We start from the raw sequence: 20,068 nt of genomic DNA, 5'->3' as shown, positions 1-20,068 counted from the left end.
AATACAATCCAACTCCGAGTACAAGGACCTCCATGATACTTTTACCGGCAAAGTAACGATGCATTAATAAATAAATTCACTTATATATATATATCAATCTTTTAGAGTATGCGGTTTAAGATTGAATTAACTCTTCATTGTATGGAAATGAAAGTATCTATCAATCTATGTTCCCTTCCAATCCAAGCAACTAAGGTATGCATGGTTGAATCTATGTTGAAAAAGTGAAGAAACTTGCAGTTTTATTCCTCCAATCTTTACTTCTTTACATACACAACAATTTGATGATCTAAAAGAAATCGAGCAGGAAATATAACAAAGAATCCTTTAAATGCAAACGTCACGAACCAAGACACGGGTGGACCATGACACGATAGCTTCTAACACCTCAGCAGATCTACCGGAGGGTGAGGTAATGTCTCCAGCTCTCCTTCTCCATTTTCCACTATCAACACAGCACCTAAACCCCATGACTGGTGTATCTCTAAGTGGCAATGCATGAACCAAACCCCTAGATACGAGACAAAGATCGAATTAACATGTGATTAACATAAATATATAGTACTACTAATGTTAATGAAGTTGTTCGAAGTTGAGTATCGTACCTGGATTATCGGCAACGAATCGTATTGCAGCCCATCCACCAACTGGGACTCCAATGGTGTTCATATAAGGTGGATCGATCAAGTTAAAGTTTGCGGTCTGTGGATTATAGTTCCCGGTACCGTATCCAACTACGTAGAAACTATAGCCGTGGAGATGAATTGGGTGGTTCTCGGTGGTGACCGTGCTAGTGTCTTGGAAGATAAGTTGTACCTTGCTACCAAATTTAAGGACTTTGGTCCTTGTTCCATTAATGGCCTGTGTGTTATTAGGAGCATTGTTCGGTGCCCCATTGACAAAGTCGTAAAACCGAAGCGGTGCACCGGGGAAATCCACTGTGAACTGACCACCAATCTTCTTATAATAGGCTTCTAAAATCGAAACAGTAGGCATTACGAAGCTTATATTGTTCATTGAAGCTGCAAAAGTCCCATTGTTCATGCCTCGGCAGTTGTTCCGTGGTGTCTTGGACCGACATTTGTTGACGTTTAACCCCACGGTGACAAACAATTCAGTATCGATCTCTTTAGGGACGTTAACAGGATTAAGGCTTCTAAGTCCGTCCATGACAGTCTTTGCAGCAAGATTATCGTTAAAACTCGGTAATTTAGCCGGTAACGATATGCTGTTCGGGACAGCACCTAAGTATTGGAAATAAGCAATGGCTGATATGTTTTGGAATGAAATATTTTGAGCAGACATGTAAGGTCCCATAGCTATGGAATACTTCCCAATTGGCTGATTAGCCGTAACAAGGACGTTCATGGTCTGCCCCGGTCCTAACATCACACGGTCCGTAGTGAATGGCTTGGTGTACTCAGCGTCGGCCTCCACGATCGTTAATTTATGATAAGCTATAGCAAAAAAATTCTCCATATTTAGTCCTGCATTGATTAGCCTCAACAAATATGTTTTCCCAGGTACGACATCAATCTTGTATACATCTGCAAATCAATAATTAATAACATTCATTACAAATGATCTAACAATAACGATACCGATATAATTTTTTTTTCAATTACCATTTCGAGAGCAGTTGTAGTTCGGTCCCGGGTGACTGTTAATAGTAAACGCATCAGCCGGTGGAGCAGCACCACCGCTGGCTAGAACTTCCCGTTCGAGTTGTACAACATCTCTCAACCAATACTCCCCTATCAAATTCCAAACATAAATATACCACATAACACTACAGGTATATCGGATTAAAAATGATAGCGTACCTAAGATCACGATATGTTCTTCGTAAGGATGTTCGAAAGGGTACGGTACTTCCGTCTTCGGATACACAACAATAGCACCATAAACAGTTGCTCTAAGCCAAGAAACATGTGCGTGCCAAAAAAGGGTCCCTTTTTGCTGCACCAACGTGAACTCGTATGTGAAACTCGCGCCAGCTTGAATAGGACATTGTGTAATATACGACGGACCGTCGAACCAGCACGATAACTTCTGCCTGACCCCATGCCTGAAAAAAAGAAAAACCAACAATGGTTAAAGATAACATATAATTAGCACTAAATACTAACCATGGTCATAAAATAAAACAAACCAGTGAATTGTGGCATTGTAAGGGGTCTCATTAGTGACCTTAACAATGATTCTATCATCTTCTTGAGCATAAACTATAGGTCCAGGGAACATTTTATTAATGGTGACAATCTCTTTGGTATTACATAGTTTATTAACCTTCATGGTTTGAACTTTGAAATCATAGAACCTAGTTGAACCACCTGCAGCCCTTTTATCTGCCATAGAACAGTATGAAAACGAGATGGTTAAGAACAAGACACTGAAACAGAGTAAGTTAGCCATTAAAGACATGAGTGTCGTAGTGAAGGTTAAGGAGAGGGAGCAAAATTTAAGCCATGGAAAGCAAAAAACACAGAACAAAAAAGTAGACTGTATTTATGTTTTGTCAGCTTTCATGATTTCGACTAACGTCATAATAAGGTGTTGGGGGCGGGGAGGTGTGATTATTCAATGTGACCCTCAATGTTGGGAAGGGATTTTTTTGTGTCTTTAAAACAGAAAAATCAAAGTAGATTATGTTTTGTTTTTTTGGTTCGAAGTCTGTCAAACAGTTGAATAATGTTGTTTGACTGAAAATTTATTTCAAACCCCACATCAAACAGCTACTTTCTTTGCTCTCTATTCCACGTATGTTTTAACCCGATACAACGGTTGGATCAAGAATCGGTTTAGATATTAATCTTGAGAGAGACTTTAAACCGTGAACCGACATGGATCAATAAAATCGACAATTGAACTGAATTTTTTTAATAATTTTTATTTTATTAATTGAGCTGGTAGTATGACGGTTTGACCATCTGTCCAGTTTTAGAAACATTGTTTATTACCAAGGAGGAATATATCATATAGGTTTCAGCCATGTAAACTACAATGACCCATATATATTTGGTTAAATTCTGGTTTTGATCTTTTTTTCCAACTAAAGTATCATTGATGATGATTTACTTAACTAACTAAAATCACGACAAAGGCAAGCGTACCTATTAAATAATAGTGTAGCTGGTAAGTCAGGAATATTGTATCCACAATGACTAAAAGTACTAGTACTATTACTATCTTTCTATTATTTAGTTGGTAAATTGAAGAAGTTTGTTTTAATTCTAAAATTATCTAAACTAATGATTAAGAACTCGATAGAGAATAAAGTAAGAAAATAATCGAATAAACCAATATGAGAGACAATACCCAAGAAAGACTCCACCTAGACTTTACTTGTTATTCTAAATTTGAATTAAACAATTTATTCACTTGCCTTGATCTATATAAATCCCTAATTTATATTATATCTCTTTCGAGAGTAAAAATAACTGACTTTATGTTGATTAATTGAAATCACTTTCTAATTAAAACCCCTACTGTCACATTAACTCGATCTATGGATTCCCTTATTAGATTTGACTCCAATTTGGTAGATTTATGTTGTCCTATTTCTAGGATTGCATGCAATTCCACTCAGTTATTCCAGATCTACTCTTAAACAGAGACTTTTGCTCCACTGAATTAAGCACATCAATCATGAATTAAAATCTTGGAAACATTAAAACATGGAATAAATACACATAATTGAGATCAAGGAATCAAGTATTTATCATGTAATTCAGAAAATTAAATAACAATGTTCGTCATAGGTTTCATCTTCCCTAAATATCTAGGGAATTTAGTCCATACTTTGGGAGGAAAACATCTCAAAATTAGGAAAACAACAAAACATAAAGAAACCCAAAAACTTCTAGAAAAGTTAACCGGAGATTTTCAATCTTGAAGGAGATCCTGCTTCTGAGTTGATTTCGACGGTGTTCTTCAAGTAATTTCTTCGTTCTACTCTACGTCCTCCCTTAGGTCTTCTTCTAGTGTGCATTTATAGACTTTAGAATGCTCAGAAGCCCTAAAAATTGGCTTTTTCTGCGTGTGTGGAAAACAGAGAGTGATATCGACATAGGCTGTCACATGGGCGTGTGACCAACCCGTGTGGCTCACACGGGCGTGTGCTCAGCCTGTGTGGGAATGGCTTGGCCATGTGGATCCTTAAAATAGCTTGTTTTGTCTGATTTTGGCCCGTTTTCTGTTCTTTTTGCTCCCCTATGCTCTCCTAAGTATAGAAATATGAAATTAAATGATTAGGAGCATCAAATTCACTAAATTAAATAATAAAACATCCAAAAACGCATCAAGAATTGGATTAAAATATGTTACTTTTATGGCTTATCAAATATCCCCACACTTAAGGGTTTGCTTGTCTTCAAGCAAAATCCTCAACTCACAATTAAAATTAAACTTTCTCAATTCATAATTCTCATCAATAATGTTTTATCATAATTCACAAATAATTACACATTGATAATTCAACTAAAAGAGCATTAAGGATTCAAACAATCCAAGTCACACATTTTTAAAGCATGAAAACATAAGTATTTCTCTTTATCTAAATAATTACCTTTAATTCAAAATCGACAAGAATTGACATCCTCACTAAAGATTCACTCAAATCACTCAAGGTGTTTAAGGTTCAAAAATAAGCACTCAAAAGTCAAATATGAAAAGTCATTACCATAGGCTTGCATGAAAATCAAATATCCATCACTATAAAATGAGATGATACACAAATCAAAAAGTCTTTAAAGGGTTGTAATGGGGCTTAGTTTAAAGGATTGGATAAAGGCTGAAATAGAGGGTTAGAATCGAGATCGAATTAATACTTTACGTAACTAGAAAAATAAACTAATACTGAATAATTACATCAATTGAAAACTTATCAATAATAACTCGAGCTTCTTCTCAAAATGTGAAATTAACCGTTTAAGCTCAAATAATATAGAACTAATAATAATTAAAATAAATGTACATATTTTTTTCACCATTTTTTTCTTTTTATTTTTTTTTTTTTTGAGTAAGGAATAATAAGAAAAAATTTACCAACTGAACAAAAGAACATAGTTAGGCAACTAACCAAATCAAACCTGGACAAAAAGGGAGTCAATAAAATAGGAAAAATTCTCAATGAATCAAAAAGAATGAGTTATAGGTTAATATTAAGGGTAGATCAAGAAACGGTTTATTAGGCTAAAAGGGATTCACTAAAGGTTAATTATGAAGGTAGGCTTTTTAGGATAAGTGGGTTAAAACCTAGGTGTCTTTATCATCTCAGTATATCAAATCAAAGGTGTGGTCTCGACATGTATAATCAAAGTAAGTTCTAGAATAACCAATCAGTATTGACACACAAATAAGTAAGAAAAGTGTATGCTCTAAAGGCTCAAAATCTCACAAAAATTATGGTTTTTGATATCAATCTTGCAAATCTCAAACTTCAAGTTAATACCTTAATTTAGGGAAACAACCTAGCAATTTTTTATATTCTGAAAATAGACTTATCATGCTTGATTCTCTAATGTCTTAACGTTTAAACAATTAATTCACAATTACCTATGAATTTAATCTAAAACAAATCAATAAAAATCACAAATCGATAAGAATTCATTCTAATAGTAAAATGAGAAAATTACTTGAACACAAGACATAATTCGGAGATTTTCTAATAATCATATAAATAACCTCCCCACACTTAAGATGTATATTGTCCTCAATGTACAAAAATAGATAATCACAGTAGAAAAAAATATCATAAGAGAGGGAGATAATTGAAACTGTTCTGAATATTGGATGAAATTCCTAGAACAGTGAAAAGTGAAATTGTAGAGAAATGTAGATGTAGTGCATGATTCTAAGCAACTGATAAGAAAATAAACACAATGCTGATGAAGATTAAAGGGTTACCCGATTAGAAACAACCACAATAATTAAAAATATATAGTTCAAAATATAAAAACAAAAAGAAGTCTAAAAACATAACAATAAACATAAAATAGAAATAAAACTAAAAATAAGAAATTAAAATTAAATGATAAATGGACTCACTGGCCCTAATCATCAGATGTATCGGCATCGTGAGTTATCGGCGCTAAAGGAGTAATATAAAAATGCTGACAAATCTACTGTAGTGTCGCATCAATACGATCGAACCTATGATCGCAGTACTGATGGAAGCTAGTGAACTCCTCGGTCAATACTCCTCGGAAGCTAGCAGCAGAAGGAACAGGTCGGTGACTCGAAGGTGGAGGTTGTGGTAGGTTCTTTTGATAGGGAGGAATATCACCAGTGAAGTCCTCGGGTTCATTCTGAGTGTCAGAATGAAACAATCGGTACTGAGGAAGATCCACTCCATGACACCACTCGATCATCCTCATGTATATCATACTCGAGATGCCCTGTAGGAACATCTGACCGACAAGATTGAGTGTGGAGGACTGCTCCGATGTGTTTAGGAAACCGAAGTATCGAGCAAGGCAAGTCACGTAAAGGCCTAGACAGATGAGGCCCTTCCTATGGCAGTCAGTCTGATGGCGGAAAGATAGAGCGATTAAGTATGCCAAATCAAATATATGCTCGTGCGCCATGCTCCATAGGAAGTAAGCGTTGTGAGCGCTAACAAATCTGGTGCTCTCTCTCCAACCTGTTAAAGTGTGTGCTAAGAGTACATGAATGTACCGTAAGGCCACAGAGAAAGAAGTCGCCTTCGAGTTACTCGGATTATATGGTATCTGATTATATGTAAGATCGGTCCAACAACATGATGACGAGTGGTGGATATGCCGATGAAGTTGAAGAAAGTCCCCGACGATCATAAAGTCCTCTGTGTAAAGTCTCATGGCAGCACCGAACTCGAGGACGCTTATATGACGCACCAAACCACCAAGCTAAAAAGTAATGGTTCCGGGCTCATCATGAACCATCATGACCTGTTGTACCAGAAATGTCGAGCAAAAATCCAATATCAACTCTGTGTAGGTGGGCTCAACGATGGCAAAGAATCTATCCCACAAAGCTGTGGTGATAATGGCGCATATTTCATCAGGGAGTCGGACCTGCTCCAACGCGGCCTAATTGATACGGCGGTCTAGATCGAGTGGTATTGCTCGAAAGAGTTTATATAAATCCTCCTGAAAGTCTGCCGCAAATCGAAGGTAGGGGTGGCGATCCTCGACGGAGGCACTAGAGGAAGAGGTTGCGCCAGGGCCTTTCCACTTTTTCGACGCGGGAACGACGACCTTAGACTTTCCACAAGTGTTCGTCATGATGCTTTTGAAAAAGAAAAGAATTGATTAATAAAGGAAAAATAACCCAATATGCAAAATAAGTCTTAAGAAAGTAGAATCCAAGTAATCCAAGTAACTAACAAACTGTACGAATACCCAAGCATGCATAATTCATATAGTAATCCTAGCAGGAAACAACATGATAAAGTAATAAAGAACAAAAACAAATCATGGCATAATAACAATAATAATTAAGAATAACAACAAGTAACCTAAATAGACTAATCATAAAAGCAATAAGCAAAAATACCTAAATAAATAAATAAACCTAATGTTAGAAACAAATAGTAATAGAACAGTTAGCAATGAATTCAACTAATGGATAATTAGTATACTAATCTAAAATAGTAACCAATATAACCAGAAGAGAAACAAAAAATGACTAACAGGAATGCTAATAAACAATAAAGAAATAAAATAACTAAAAATGATAGATAAGAATGAAAGACTAATTAAATAAGTAAAGAAATATAATAATTAAATAAAATAAATAATAATAATACTAATAATAATAATAATAAAGTAAAAATATCAAGAAATAAAAGGACAACCGAAGATGGTGGTCGGAGCTTAGAGAAACGATAGTGATACGGTGATGGGTCAGCTGGGGAACGACAGTGGTTCGGGCAGGCGTTGTACGTTTGCATAGTGGTGCGGGGAGAAAAAGGAGAAAGGGAAAAGAAATGGCCGAAAAAAGGGGTTTCGGGTGAAAATGGTAAACGAGGGAGAGATGATGGAGGGGAATGGCGTGGTTGCTTGTTTGGGAGGTTGGTCGGTCAAGGTTGAAATGGCAAAAGATAAGATAGAAGGGAATAGGTCGAAATGGGGGTTTTAGTTGGGTTGATGGTGGATCAAGGAAAAGAAGGTGTGTCGAGGGTGGGGCGACAGAAAGTGCATGGGGTGTGGATGGTGGTTGGTCGGTGGGGCCATGGGGTGTTGTGGCGGCTAGGGTTGGGAAATTTGAGAAGAAGAAGAAAAAGTAAAAATTGAAAAGGAATTAGGGATTTAAAAGGGTGACACGGTCATGTGAGGCCCATGTTGGGCCCCTACGGCTCTGTCACACGCTTGTGTGGTCTCCTATTCAGCCTGTGTGCGATTAATAAAATAGCCTAGTTTTCATACGGCCTTGGACACGCCCATGTGTCCAGGCCGTGTGCAATCTCTTTCGCTTCTCCCACGCCCGTGTAACTTCCCACACGCCTGTGTGGCACAGCCGTGTCTCATATACGGTCGTGTGTCTTACTCGTGTAACTCTCTGACTTGTTTTAAATTTGAAAAATTAAGCTTCAGGTTTCACACGGCCTAGGACACACCTGTGTGTCCAGGCCGTGTGAACTATTTTAGCCCGTGTCTCTGTTGATTTTTGGGAAAATTAAGTCCCAGGCTCCAGACGGCCGTATAACTCACTGTCAATATTTTTTCAAAATTTAAAACTAAGTCAAAAAGATCCACACGGCCTAGGACACGCCCGTACGTCCAGGCCGTGTGGGTTTTAAAAACTATTTTTTTATAGTATTTAATTTTTAAAAATATCATGAGATAAAATTAGTAAATTAAGGAATGTTAACGCTCGGATTGCCTCCCGAGAAGCACTTATTTAAAGTTTAAGCTCACTTACCTCGTATTCGCACGGTCATAGTGGTTCGCGAAGTCGAAACTCCTCTTTCTTGCTGTCAATTCTTTTATTCAGATAAGGTTTAAGTAGAGTAACATTTACCTTAAAAGTGTCAAAATTAGAATGAGTTACCTCGACTGTACCGTATAGGAAGACATTGAGTACCGTAAAAGGAGTTGCTCCGTTTGCGTTGAGCTCTAAAGTGGTTATTTGAGGGTCAGTCTCATCTAACAGTACCTGGTCCCCAACCACGAAGTGGTTCGTTCTATCCTTAAGTTCGTCATGGAGTCATTTTAGTTTTTCATCGTGTATTATATGTTTCTCCTTGACATATGACCGCCATTTATCTAGTTGATCGATTTGTAGCCTTCGTTCTTTATGAATTGTTCTAGTTTATCACATGAAATAGATCGTGACTCTATCGCATTTTTTTGCGGAGTTTCTTGCAAAGAGTGTTGAGCCACAAGGTTACTTGTATTAACAGAATTTGTATAATCAACTCGATCACTAGATATCTTAGCAGAATTACAATATTGGAGTTTAATCGTGTCATCACCTACACGAAGTATGAGTTCACCTGTACCAACATCAATAATCATTTTGGCAGTTGTTAAAAAAGGCCGTCCTAAAATTAAGGGTGTATCATTATCCTCATCCATGTCTAAAACAACAAAATCAACTAGGAACATGAATTTATCAATTTTAACTGGAACGTCTTCAATAATACCCCTAGGAAATCTAATAGTTCTATCTGCCAATTGAATGCTCATCCTAGTTTGTTTGGGTTTCCCAAGACCTAGTTGTTTAAACATTTTATAGGGCATGACATTTTTACTCGCCTCTAAATCAACTAAAGCATTATTAACACTTAAACTACCAATTAAGTAAGGAATAGTAAAACTCCATGGATCTTTCAATTTGTTGGGTAGTTTATTCTGTAAGATAGTTGAGCAAACTACATTTAGCTCTATGTGTGACGAATCATCTAACTTCCACTTGTTTACTAAAAGCTCCTTTAAAAATTTTACGGAATTTGGCATCTGCGAAAAAGCTTCAATAAACGGTAAGTTAATATGTAACGTTTTCAACAGTTTAAAGAATTTATCGAATTGTTCATTTGTATGGCCTTTCTTTGTCGGGTTGGGATATGGTATACAAGGTTTATACTCCTCACTTATTGGTTTTCGTTCGTTGTGGCTTACCTCAACCTTACTATTGCTTACCACAATTTCTTACCTCGATTCAGATTCAAATTCAGCTAACCCTTCTTCATCTCAAACAGTGATTGCATGAAGCTGCTCTTTTGGGTTAGTTTCGGTGTTTCTTGGCAAGCTACCTTGTAGTCGTTCTAAAATCATCTTTGCCAATTGACCAATTTAATTCTCAAGCCCTTGAATTGATGCTTGTTGATTTTTTAGTGTTGTTTCAGTGTTTTTAAAGCGAGTTTCTGACACCGAAATAAACTTTGTCAACATCCCCTCAAGGTTCAGCTTCTTCTCTTGAGGGTAAGATTCTTGTTGGAAGCCTAGAGGGGATTGTTATCTTTGATTTCCTTGACCGCTCCACGAGAAATTTGGATGGTTCCTCCAACCTGTATTATACGTGTTACTATAGGGATTATTCTGAGGTCTAAAATTGTTACCCATATAGTTGACTTGTTCGTTCTCTGTGCTTGAGCTGTAGGATAGGCATTCTGAATTGTTCATCCCTCCTCCATTTGTATCACACTGCATCACTGGATGTACCTGCGTAGAACCATATAAATCATCAATCTTTTTACTCAAAAGTTCTACCTAATTTGATAACATTGTGACCGCATTAACGTTAAAAACATTGGCTGCTTTCATCGGCTTTGTTCTCATGACTTGCCAATGATAATCATTCAGTGACATCTCCTCTATAAACTCATAAGGCACTTCAGGTGTTTTGTTATTTAAAGTCTTACCGGCGGCTGCATCAATCAATTGCCTAGTTGAAGGGTTCAAACTGTTGTAAAAAGTTTGAACCTGTAACCATAGAGGTAACCCATGGTGAAGGCACCTTCTCAATAAATCCTTATACCTCTCCCATGCATCATATAGGGTCTCTAAATCCATTTGCACAAAGGAAGAGATATCATTCTTCAGCTTAGCTGTCTTAGCCGGTGGAAAGTATTTCAGCAAAAATTTTTCGGTCATTTGCTCTCATGTAGTGATAGAACCTCGTGGTAGGGAGTTCAATCACTGTTTAGCCTTATTCCTCAAAGATAAAGAAAACAACCGAAGGCAAATGTCATCGTCAGAAACGCCACTTATCTTAAAAGTGTCGCAGAATTCTAGGAAATTAGCCAAATGAGTATTTGGGTCTTTGCCCTGCAAACCATCAAACTGAACAAACTGTTGAATTATTTGAATAGTGTTAGGTTTCAGTTCAAAATTATTTGCAGCAATAGCAGGTCTAACAATACTCGATTCAGCCCCAGTTAAATTGGGCTTGGCATAATTATACATAATACGAGAAGTAGGATTTGCGGCAACTACAGGAGGTAGCTGATTATTCTGATTTTTAACCATCTCTTCAGTAATATCAATGATTTCCTCTTGCTATTCCACTGTACTTTGTCGACTTTGCCTCGCTTTTTTATGGTTTCTGTGAACTGTACTTTCAATTTTACTGTAAAAAATGAGAGGTCTTTGTACAGGCCCATTTTGACCTAACCCATTTCAGCCCAATCTACCCAAATTTACCCATTACAACAAATCTAAAACCCAACAGACCCAACACCCAAATAACCTAACAACCCTAGCCCAACAAAATCAGAAAAATGAACAGCAAAAACAAACCCTAGGTGCGCCGCACCTAGGGTCTTCTGACTTCGGCCGCCGTCAGCGCAAATGGCGCACCTGCCACCGTCCCTTCCATGCCTCCATCACGTTTCTACCCACCTGCTCCACCGCCTTCAAATGGCCTGCAAGAAAGGACAAGAAATAATATAAAAACATTGTAAAATGGCTATAAAAAGCCATTCAAAACCATTGTAAAAGGGGCGGTTTTTCCCCTCTTTAAAAAAAACACTTTCAGAAATCAAAAGGAAACAAAAAAATTTGAAGGTGATTTGCGATTCTCCTGTTTCGGATTTGTTTATTTTTCTTTTTCTTTTTCTTCTCTCTACATCTACAAACAAAGAAACAGAAAAAGGAAACGAAACGGTACCTGAGTCACTTCGCTTGCGTTGTCGCCGGAGTCCGTCTTCGGGTCTCCGAGATCGGACCCCGAGGGCGACGTTTGGGGTTTCGCTCCTCGACCCTACGAGTCTAAAGCCCGATCCTTAGTTGGTCCCTGAAACGGGGTTAAAAACCGACCGTTTAGAACCTCCGACCACCGCATGTGGCGGGGTCATGGGTGGCCCGTTTAGCCAAAAGAAAAGGCGGGCTGAGGGTTTCTTTTTTTTTCTCTGAAGTTTTTTCTAAACAATGAAAGAATGAGTTTTAAAAAAATTTTGTCTTAAATAAGGTTTTCAAAACGGCGCCGTTTGGGCTTAGGGTTCAGAGACCAAAAACGGCGTCGTTTTGGTCTCTGACCCACGCGGTGACCCGACCCAAGGGGAGGATCCGCGTGTTTCTGACTTTTGGGTTATTTGCGCAATGGGTCCTTCCGATTTTGTGGTACTTGCAGGGAAGTTTTCTGCATTTTTGCAATTTGGCCACAAAGTTTTGTTTTTCTCTCAATTTGGCCCACTGCTGCCCTGCGTTTTGAGGCGGCTGGGTTATTTTCCCATTTGATCCCTTCATTTTTGGCGCGCTCTGTAATTTAGTCCCTTTTATTTTGAATTCGCCCAGTTTCTTTTGTTTTTATTTCGATTTAGCCCATATTTTAACAATTTTATGTTATTATTATTATTATTATCATTATTATTATTATATATATATCTTTGTTATTCTCATTATATATTTTCATTTATATTTACTTGTGTAATTTTAAATATGTGTCTTATTATATTAATATTATTATTATATATTTGCTTATATATGTATATATATATATGTATATGTATTTGTTTCTAACTTATTTAATATATACATAAATACTTTTTTCTTTTATATATGTATATCTATATACTTTCCATTTTTCCTCACGAATATACGTATACATATTTATATGTTTTTTTTATATACGGTTTCTTTTATATCTATACATATATATATTTATCTTATTTTATTTTTTATATATCTCACATGCATATTTTTTATATGTATATATTATTTATTTATATAATATTTGTACGCATTTGCGCATTTTATTTACATGTTACGGTTTATTATTTCGCATGTTATCGATTTGTTCTTTTTCTTTGTTTTATTTTATTATTATTGCCCGTATTATTTTTATACTTTTGTATTCATCATAGTTTTGCCATGCATAATAATGTAATTTGCTTTCACATTTTTACTACGACTTCGTGTTTTTATTTCATTCAATATAACAAAATTTGTTTTAAAAAATGGCACTTCGTGTTTAGATTCGAGAAGATCGTGCCCTAACTTACTGGGTTTCGATTTTCACAATGAATCTAAATATACGAATCTTTTCAAACTCAAGTTTTTAAACAATCTCGGGAATTTTAAAAAAAAAAGATCGTGTCCTAACTTACTGGGCATGGTCCCTTTTCTAAACCCGAGATAATTAAACATCTTTTAAATAAGTAAATTTTTCCATTCATCCGCGTATCAGGAATTCAAGACATTGTGTCCTAACTTACTGGATGTGATGCTTTCTTTCTCGATTAACGTGGAACGTGTCCCTTTTTCCTAAAATTTTTAACATTTCAATACAAGGATCGTATTTTTAGATTCTTCAAAGTTCTCGATTTTCGACATTAAGACATTAAGTAGTCAACTAGGTACCAATTTGGGCGTTACGAGGGTGCTAATCCTTCCTCGTACGCAACCGACTCCCGAACCCGTTTTTTAAATTTCGTGGACCAAAACAGTTGTTTTAATAAAATCAAATCATTTATTAAAACAACAATTTTCAAGGTGACCCAATCACACCTCAAAAAGGATTGGTGGCGACTCCCGTTTTTATTTTCAAAATCCAAGTCGACCCCGTTTTCATCAAAAAAATGGCGTCAACAGTCTTGACGAGTTTCTTCTAGTCATATACTAAAGAAACCTGCCAGAAGCAAACAAAAAGAAAAGTTAGTAAACAAGAATTAAAATAAAAACAAAAATAAAATAAAAATGGCTAAAGTAATAAAAATTAAGTGTTCCAAATATTTTAGTCCCTGGCAACGGCGCCAAAAACTTAATGATGATTCACTTAACTAACTAAAATCACGACAAAGGCAAGCGCACCTATCGAATAATACTGTAGTTGGTGAGTCAGGAATATCGTATCTACGAGGACTAAAAGCACTAGTACTTACTATCTTTCTATTATCTAACCGATAAATTGAAGAAGTTTGTTTTAATTATAAAATTATCTAAACTAATTATTAAGAACTCGACAGAGAATAAAGTAAGAAAATAATCGAATAAACCAATATGAGAGACAATACCCAGGAAAGACTCCACCTAGGCTTCACTTTTTATTATAAATCTGAATTAAACGATTTATTTACTTGCCTTGATCCGTATAAATCCCTAATTTATATTAATATCTCTTTCGAGAGTAAAAATAATTGACTTTAGATTGATTAATTGAAATCTCTTTCTAATTAAAGCCCCTATTGTCGCATTAAATCGATCAATAGATTCCCCAATTAGAGTTGACTATAATCTGGTAGATTTATGTCGTCCTATTTTTAGGATTGCATACAACTCCACTCAATTATGCTAGATCTACTCTTAAACAGGGACTTTTTCTCCACTGAATTAAGCACATCAATCATGAATTAATTTCCTGGAAACATTTAAACATGGAATAAGTACACATAATTGAGATCAAGAAATCAAGTATTTATCATGTAATTCAGAAAATTAAATAACAAGATCCGTCATAGGTTTCATATTCATTAGGTATCTAGGGAATTTAGTTCATACTTTGGTAGGAAAACATCTCAAAATTAGGAAAACAACAAAACATAAAGAAACCCAAAAACTTCTAGAGAAGTTGATTAGAGATCTTCAATCTTAAAGGAGATCCTACTTTTGAGTTGATTCCGATGGTTTTCTTCGAGTAATTTCTTCATTCTACTCTACGTCCTCCCTTAGATCTTCTTCTAGTGTGCATTTATAGACTTTGGAATGCTCAAAAACCCTAAAAATTGGCTTTTTTCGCATGCTTGGAAAACAGGGAACGATATCGACACGGGCTGACACATGGGAGTGTGGCCAGCCCGTGTGGCTTACACGGGCTTGTGCTTAGCCCGTGTGAGAATGGCTTGGCCGTGTGGATCCTTAAAATAGCTTGTTTTGTCCGATTTTGGCCCATTTTCTTCTCTTTTTGCTCCCCTATGCTCTCCTAAGTATAGAAACATGAAATTAAAGGATTAGGAGCATCAAATTCACTAAATTAAATAATAAAAATCCAAAAATGCATCAAGAATAGGATTAAAATATGTTACTTTTATGGCTTATCAATCATTCATGTTTGTTTTGTGGTTTATAAAGATTAATCCTTTCATGATTTGTGATTGTTCATCCCAACAATATCATCTACAGGGTTTAAACTTGAGTTCTTTTTAGATTCTAAATTGATCTTGTATAACATTATAATTAAATCCTCAAAGTATCATTATTGCAGTTGCACTAATTAAGTCATTCTATCAACCTAATCATTAGCTTGAGTATTAAGTGTAAGCATAAATCTTATGTGGAATATACAACCAAGTCTCTTTATAATAGCCCATTTATCTATCCAGATTTTGCCTGTTATAAAAAGGTGTTTGTCATACACCTATCTGTTATAATGAGATAATCATTGTAAGATCGCCATAGAATTTTTATCGTGAATTTCACATGATTAATTATAAAGTTCATAAATCTAACAAGTTCAATTAATCAATGAGCTATCAAAATTAATTAATTAATTTTTCACGAGTTACTAAATTCAAATAATCAATTTATAAGTTTATGATATTCCAAATTCATAGTAAAAAAAATTTAATTAGGGAAGTTAATAGTTTATTAAACTGACATCTTTAATTCCATTCATTGAAGATTATTTTCATTTAATAAAATATAATTAATAGATTTCTTCACGTGAAGTTTAATCATTTTATTGAAATAATATTTTAATTAAGATAATTTTCATTTAATAAATGATAATTAATAGACTTGCTTATATGAAATAACTATAATATACTTAAAATTTTAGACAATATGTTGTTATGAATAACTAATTTAATAAAGAATGTACTTTATAACTATGAATGTTGCTAATATAGCGAAATGCTATTATAGCGTGTGACTGTTATAGAGAGGGTCAACTGTATTTAAAACACGTGGATTAAATTGTAAACAAGAGTATACATATTACATATACATCTTAAATCTGACATTATTGAAATAAATTTATTATTTTTAACACATCAAATCTTAATTATTCATGCAATACAAATACATACCTTCATCAATGTTTTATGTGTATTAATGTATATATAATGAGTAAAAAAGGGAGAGTCCAAGTATCCCAAGAATTCATAATATAGTTACTGATCATATGGTTAAGGTTATAGCGATAAGATTCACTGAGGTTTAAGTATTTGAAGATCCATTTTATCCTATGCGAAATTTAGTATAAACAAATTATATTAGCATTACACTCACTAATACTTTATCTTAATAATGTCGCGTAAAGCTGAAAAAATAAAATAAAAGAAAGAATCCACCCTTACACTTGATCAATGTCCAGCACATGAATAAGGATTTGAGTTAAAAATAAAAGCAAGAAATAGAGAGCAAATGGATGGGTTCAATTTGTAGTGCTTTTCATAGACAACTGCCTTTTTTTTGCTCAATCATAAGCAATGTTGGGTTGAAATACTCCCTTCCTATGCCACCTTATACAGCTATGAACAATAAGGGCCACTCTGCAAATATAAACTTCTAAAGCTATTTTTTTCTAAAATCCCAATTGATTAACTCTTCTTTTTATGCATCTCTTTCAGTATATTAGTAAAACCATCTTTTGCTTTAATTTAAATTCGAAGTTGATTCGAGTAAAATTTTAAATGAGAGTTTATTAGATATGATTTTTCTTTTTACGGGTTTAATTATGTTATGACCCATCATTTTCAGCTTCCATGACTGGAACCTAATATTTCCATCGTTTGATCTCTCATGTTGTTGAATGGAAAAAAAATATTTTCATCATTTGATCTCCCGTATTGTTGAGCGAAATTTTTTTTAAAAAAATCTTATTATTTTTAAATTTTTTGTGAAAATTTTTAATTAAACCCTCTTAAAATTTTTGAAAAGTTTCATTAATCTTATAAAAATTTTAATTAGACATTAATTTTTTTTTAAAATTATTAAACTCCTAAAATTTTTCAAAATTTTTCTGAGCCGCATAGTTCCAAACTCTGCAACTATTTAATGTGTATATATATATAAAGATCACTAAGAATCATGATTTGACCAATATAAGATAAGATGAGTCTAAAATTGGTCACCACATTTAGATGAGGACCAAAAACAACTTATCACATTATAAATTCAAAATTGATAATAAATACATTGCTACAGGGTCTTCAAATTTCGATTAAAATTGAATTAATTGATTGAGTCGATCTAATTCTGTTAACTGATCTAGTTCAGTCAGAATTGGTTTTGGTTAAAGTTTTTTAAAATTTTAGTTAACGGTTAATTCGATTTAAAATTGAGTAATTAACCAAACTTTATAAATAATATTATATATTATATGTTTTAGGCTATTACTAATTCGAATAATTTAATCAAATAAACATTATCAATTTTTTTATATGTTTTATATTTGTTTTAACAAGAAAAAGCAAAAGATATAAATTTTGGTTAATTCAATTAACCAACCGAATTAACTGAAATATTTCGGTTCGGTTAACAATTAAAAGATTAAAAAGTTCGATCAATTCGTCAATACTAGTTCAGTTCGATTAACCGTTTGAATACCCCTAATTATAGTCACTCGGAATACAAAAAAACAAAATTATATTAAGCATTAACCTAAAATTAATAAGTTCATAAGTATACATATATATATATATAACACAATAGGCAAATAAAACATTTTTTCAACACAAAACAATGAGAGAGTAGTGCTGAGAGGTTTCAATGAAACAAAAAAAGAACTAGGGTATGTTGGAAGGGTAAAATAAGATGATTATGTCGCATGGATATAGCACAAAGCAAGGGCATGCATGCATGCATGCATGCAGACATGCATGATGTTGTAACTTCAATGTCACGCTACCTGCCCATGCGTGTGTGATTCTGTCCCTTGGCACCTTTGCTTCTAAAGTTTCTGGTTTCTTTTCGACAGTTCCTTTTCTTGCTTTTTCTTAACTCAAACCCCAAAGGGTCAACTCAGCTCTGACTGCTGCTTTTTCAAGCTTTTTCTTTTTTCTCCTTTTTGACAAATTAAGTACAATCAATAGGATTTATATTATTTAATCTTGTTGATGGAGTATTTATACTCAAATTTTAGTTTAAGGTTTTTCTCTCTTGATTCTGAATAGAATTTAAAGGGGTTTATAGAGTTTGACGGGAGGGTTTAACTCACCAAAACCCTTTAAGGATATGTGGTAATATTTTTACTCACTAAAATCTTTTAAAAGGTATATCAATGTAAAAAATATTAAAATGCATTTCCTTGATAAATTAGACGCTCTCACTAAACTCCGTAAACTCTTTTAAACTCTTTTTAAAGTAAAGAGACAAAAATCAAAATTAAAATTATATATAAACACCCAAAAACACAATATCTCGGTTACAATTCTCCTGTTCCAAGACCGGCTCAAAAAGTCACCTCCCCTAAACAAATCTCTTCCCCATTTATGGTTTATCTCAACAATTAGTTTCATGTAGACATAATCTCAACATTTAATTTCATACGAACATGCATGCTTCCGGATAGATTCTAAATAGTAAATAGATAATGATACATCATTTAACATTTTTAAGTATTTATTTACCTTCGTTTTATACGTTATCATTTGGTTTATTAATAATACATGAAATTATATAGTATCAAATAAAAATTCAAGTTATACCCTGAGGAGGTTTGGTTCATAAAACATAAGATTTCTCTCGTAATCTTACATTCCATAACCACATTCCTATGTTTAGAATACTTTGAGCCGGTAATATGATATTATTAGTAGTGTCAAATTTTAAATATATATAGTAAGTTGTATATAACATCATCCTTACGTAAGATTACATTTTTTTTATATTTTTATCACATTTTGAATGACTGATTCTTTTAGTTAAATCAAAAGACATAGTATATTTATATTTTCATTATTTCAAAATTTTATTTTAATATGTATTTTATAATACATCTATTTTAATTATTACATTTCAGATATAAATAGGAAAAGGTAATAGTTTATGCCAAACAGAGCGCATTTAGTGTAGTGGTATCATAGTACCCTCCCACGGTACTGACCGGGGTTCGATTCCCCGGATGCGCATTTTACGTTCTGCCTCTGATTGAGCAGCAGCTTTAATTTTTCTGAAATGAATAAATACTTTTTAGGAGTTAAAAATGTGAAATTTTATTATTATATTAATTTATGATTTATAAAAATTAAAGGGACTATATTGATCAATTTTCATTTTGGTGGTGGGAGCAAAAGATTTTTTTTATATCAAATCTATAGTTGACATTAATCCTGGAATATTTTTTGTACAATCTTCAATGACTAAGAATAGGGTTAAGAAATGGAGAAAATTGAAAAATCGATTTGAGTCTATGTATTTGGTTCAAGTTTGTATTATTCAATTCGATTTCGGATTGATATTAAGGTTGAGTAAAAAAATTGATTAAATTGAGAAATCAAGTCAAACCGATAATTCAGTTTGGTTCAATTTGAGTTTTTTTATAATTTGGTTTCGGTTAAATGATGTTATCGAACCATCAATTTCGTTTGGATTCAATTTATTCCATTAGGTTCCAAAAAGTCCAAAAAGAACATTTAAAATTTTCAAGAAAAAAAAAGCCAATATTTTTTAAACATATAAGCCCAATATATAAAGTCATTTAAAAC

General features: G+C 34.0%; 1 protein-coding gene and 2 non-coding genes across 3 annotated transcripts; 2 read left to right on the top strand and 1 right to left on the bottom strand.

Annotated features, from left to right (window-relative positions):
* Positions 1-225: 225 nt before the first annotated feature.
* Positions 226-2,473, bottom strand: LOC121210904 (laccase-6). The gene is made up of 5 exons (XM_041082840.1): positions 2,153-2,473; positions 1,824-2,068; positions 1,626-1,754; positions 606-1,547; positions 226-511 (listed from the first exon to the last, which is right to left on the bottom strand). Exons 1-5 carry the CDS (start codon positions 2,422-2,424, stop codon positions 381-383), a joined length of 1,719 nt encoding a protein of 572 aa, XP_040938774.1. The 5' UTR covers positions 2,425-2,473; the 3' UTR covers positions 226-380.
* An 8,450-nt stretch (positions 2,474-10,923) lies between these two features.
* LOC121211949 (small nucleolar RNA R71) lies at positions 10,924-11,030 on the top strand. The gene has a single exon (XR_005907165.1). It is a non-coding gene; the product is annotated as a small nucleolar RNA R71 (small nucleolar RNA).
* An 8,391-nt stretch (positions 11,031-19,421) lies between these two features.
* TRNAG-CCC (transfer RNA glycine (anticodon CCC)) lies at positions 19,422-19,492 on the top strand. The gene has a single exon. It is a non-coding gene; the product is annotated as a tRNA-Gly (tRNA).
* Positions 19,493-20,068: the final 576 nt, after the last annotated feature.

The sequence above is a fragment of the Gossypium hirsutum genome, chromosome A12 (assembly GCF_007990345.1).
Source record: "Gossypium hirsutum isolate 1008001.06 chromosome A12, Gossypium_hirsutum_v2.1, whole genome shotgun sequence".
Classification (NCBI taxonomy): domain Eukaryota; kingdom Viridiplantae; phylum Streptophyta; class Magnoliopsida; order Malvales; family Malvaceae; genus Gossypium; species Gossypium hirsutum.
This window is presented reverse-complemented; position numbering and strand designations above follow the sequence as displayed.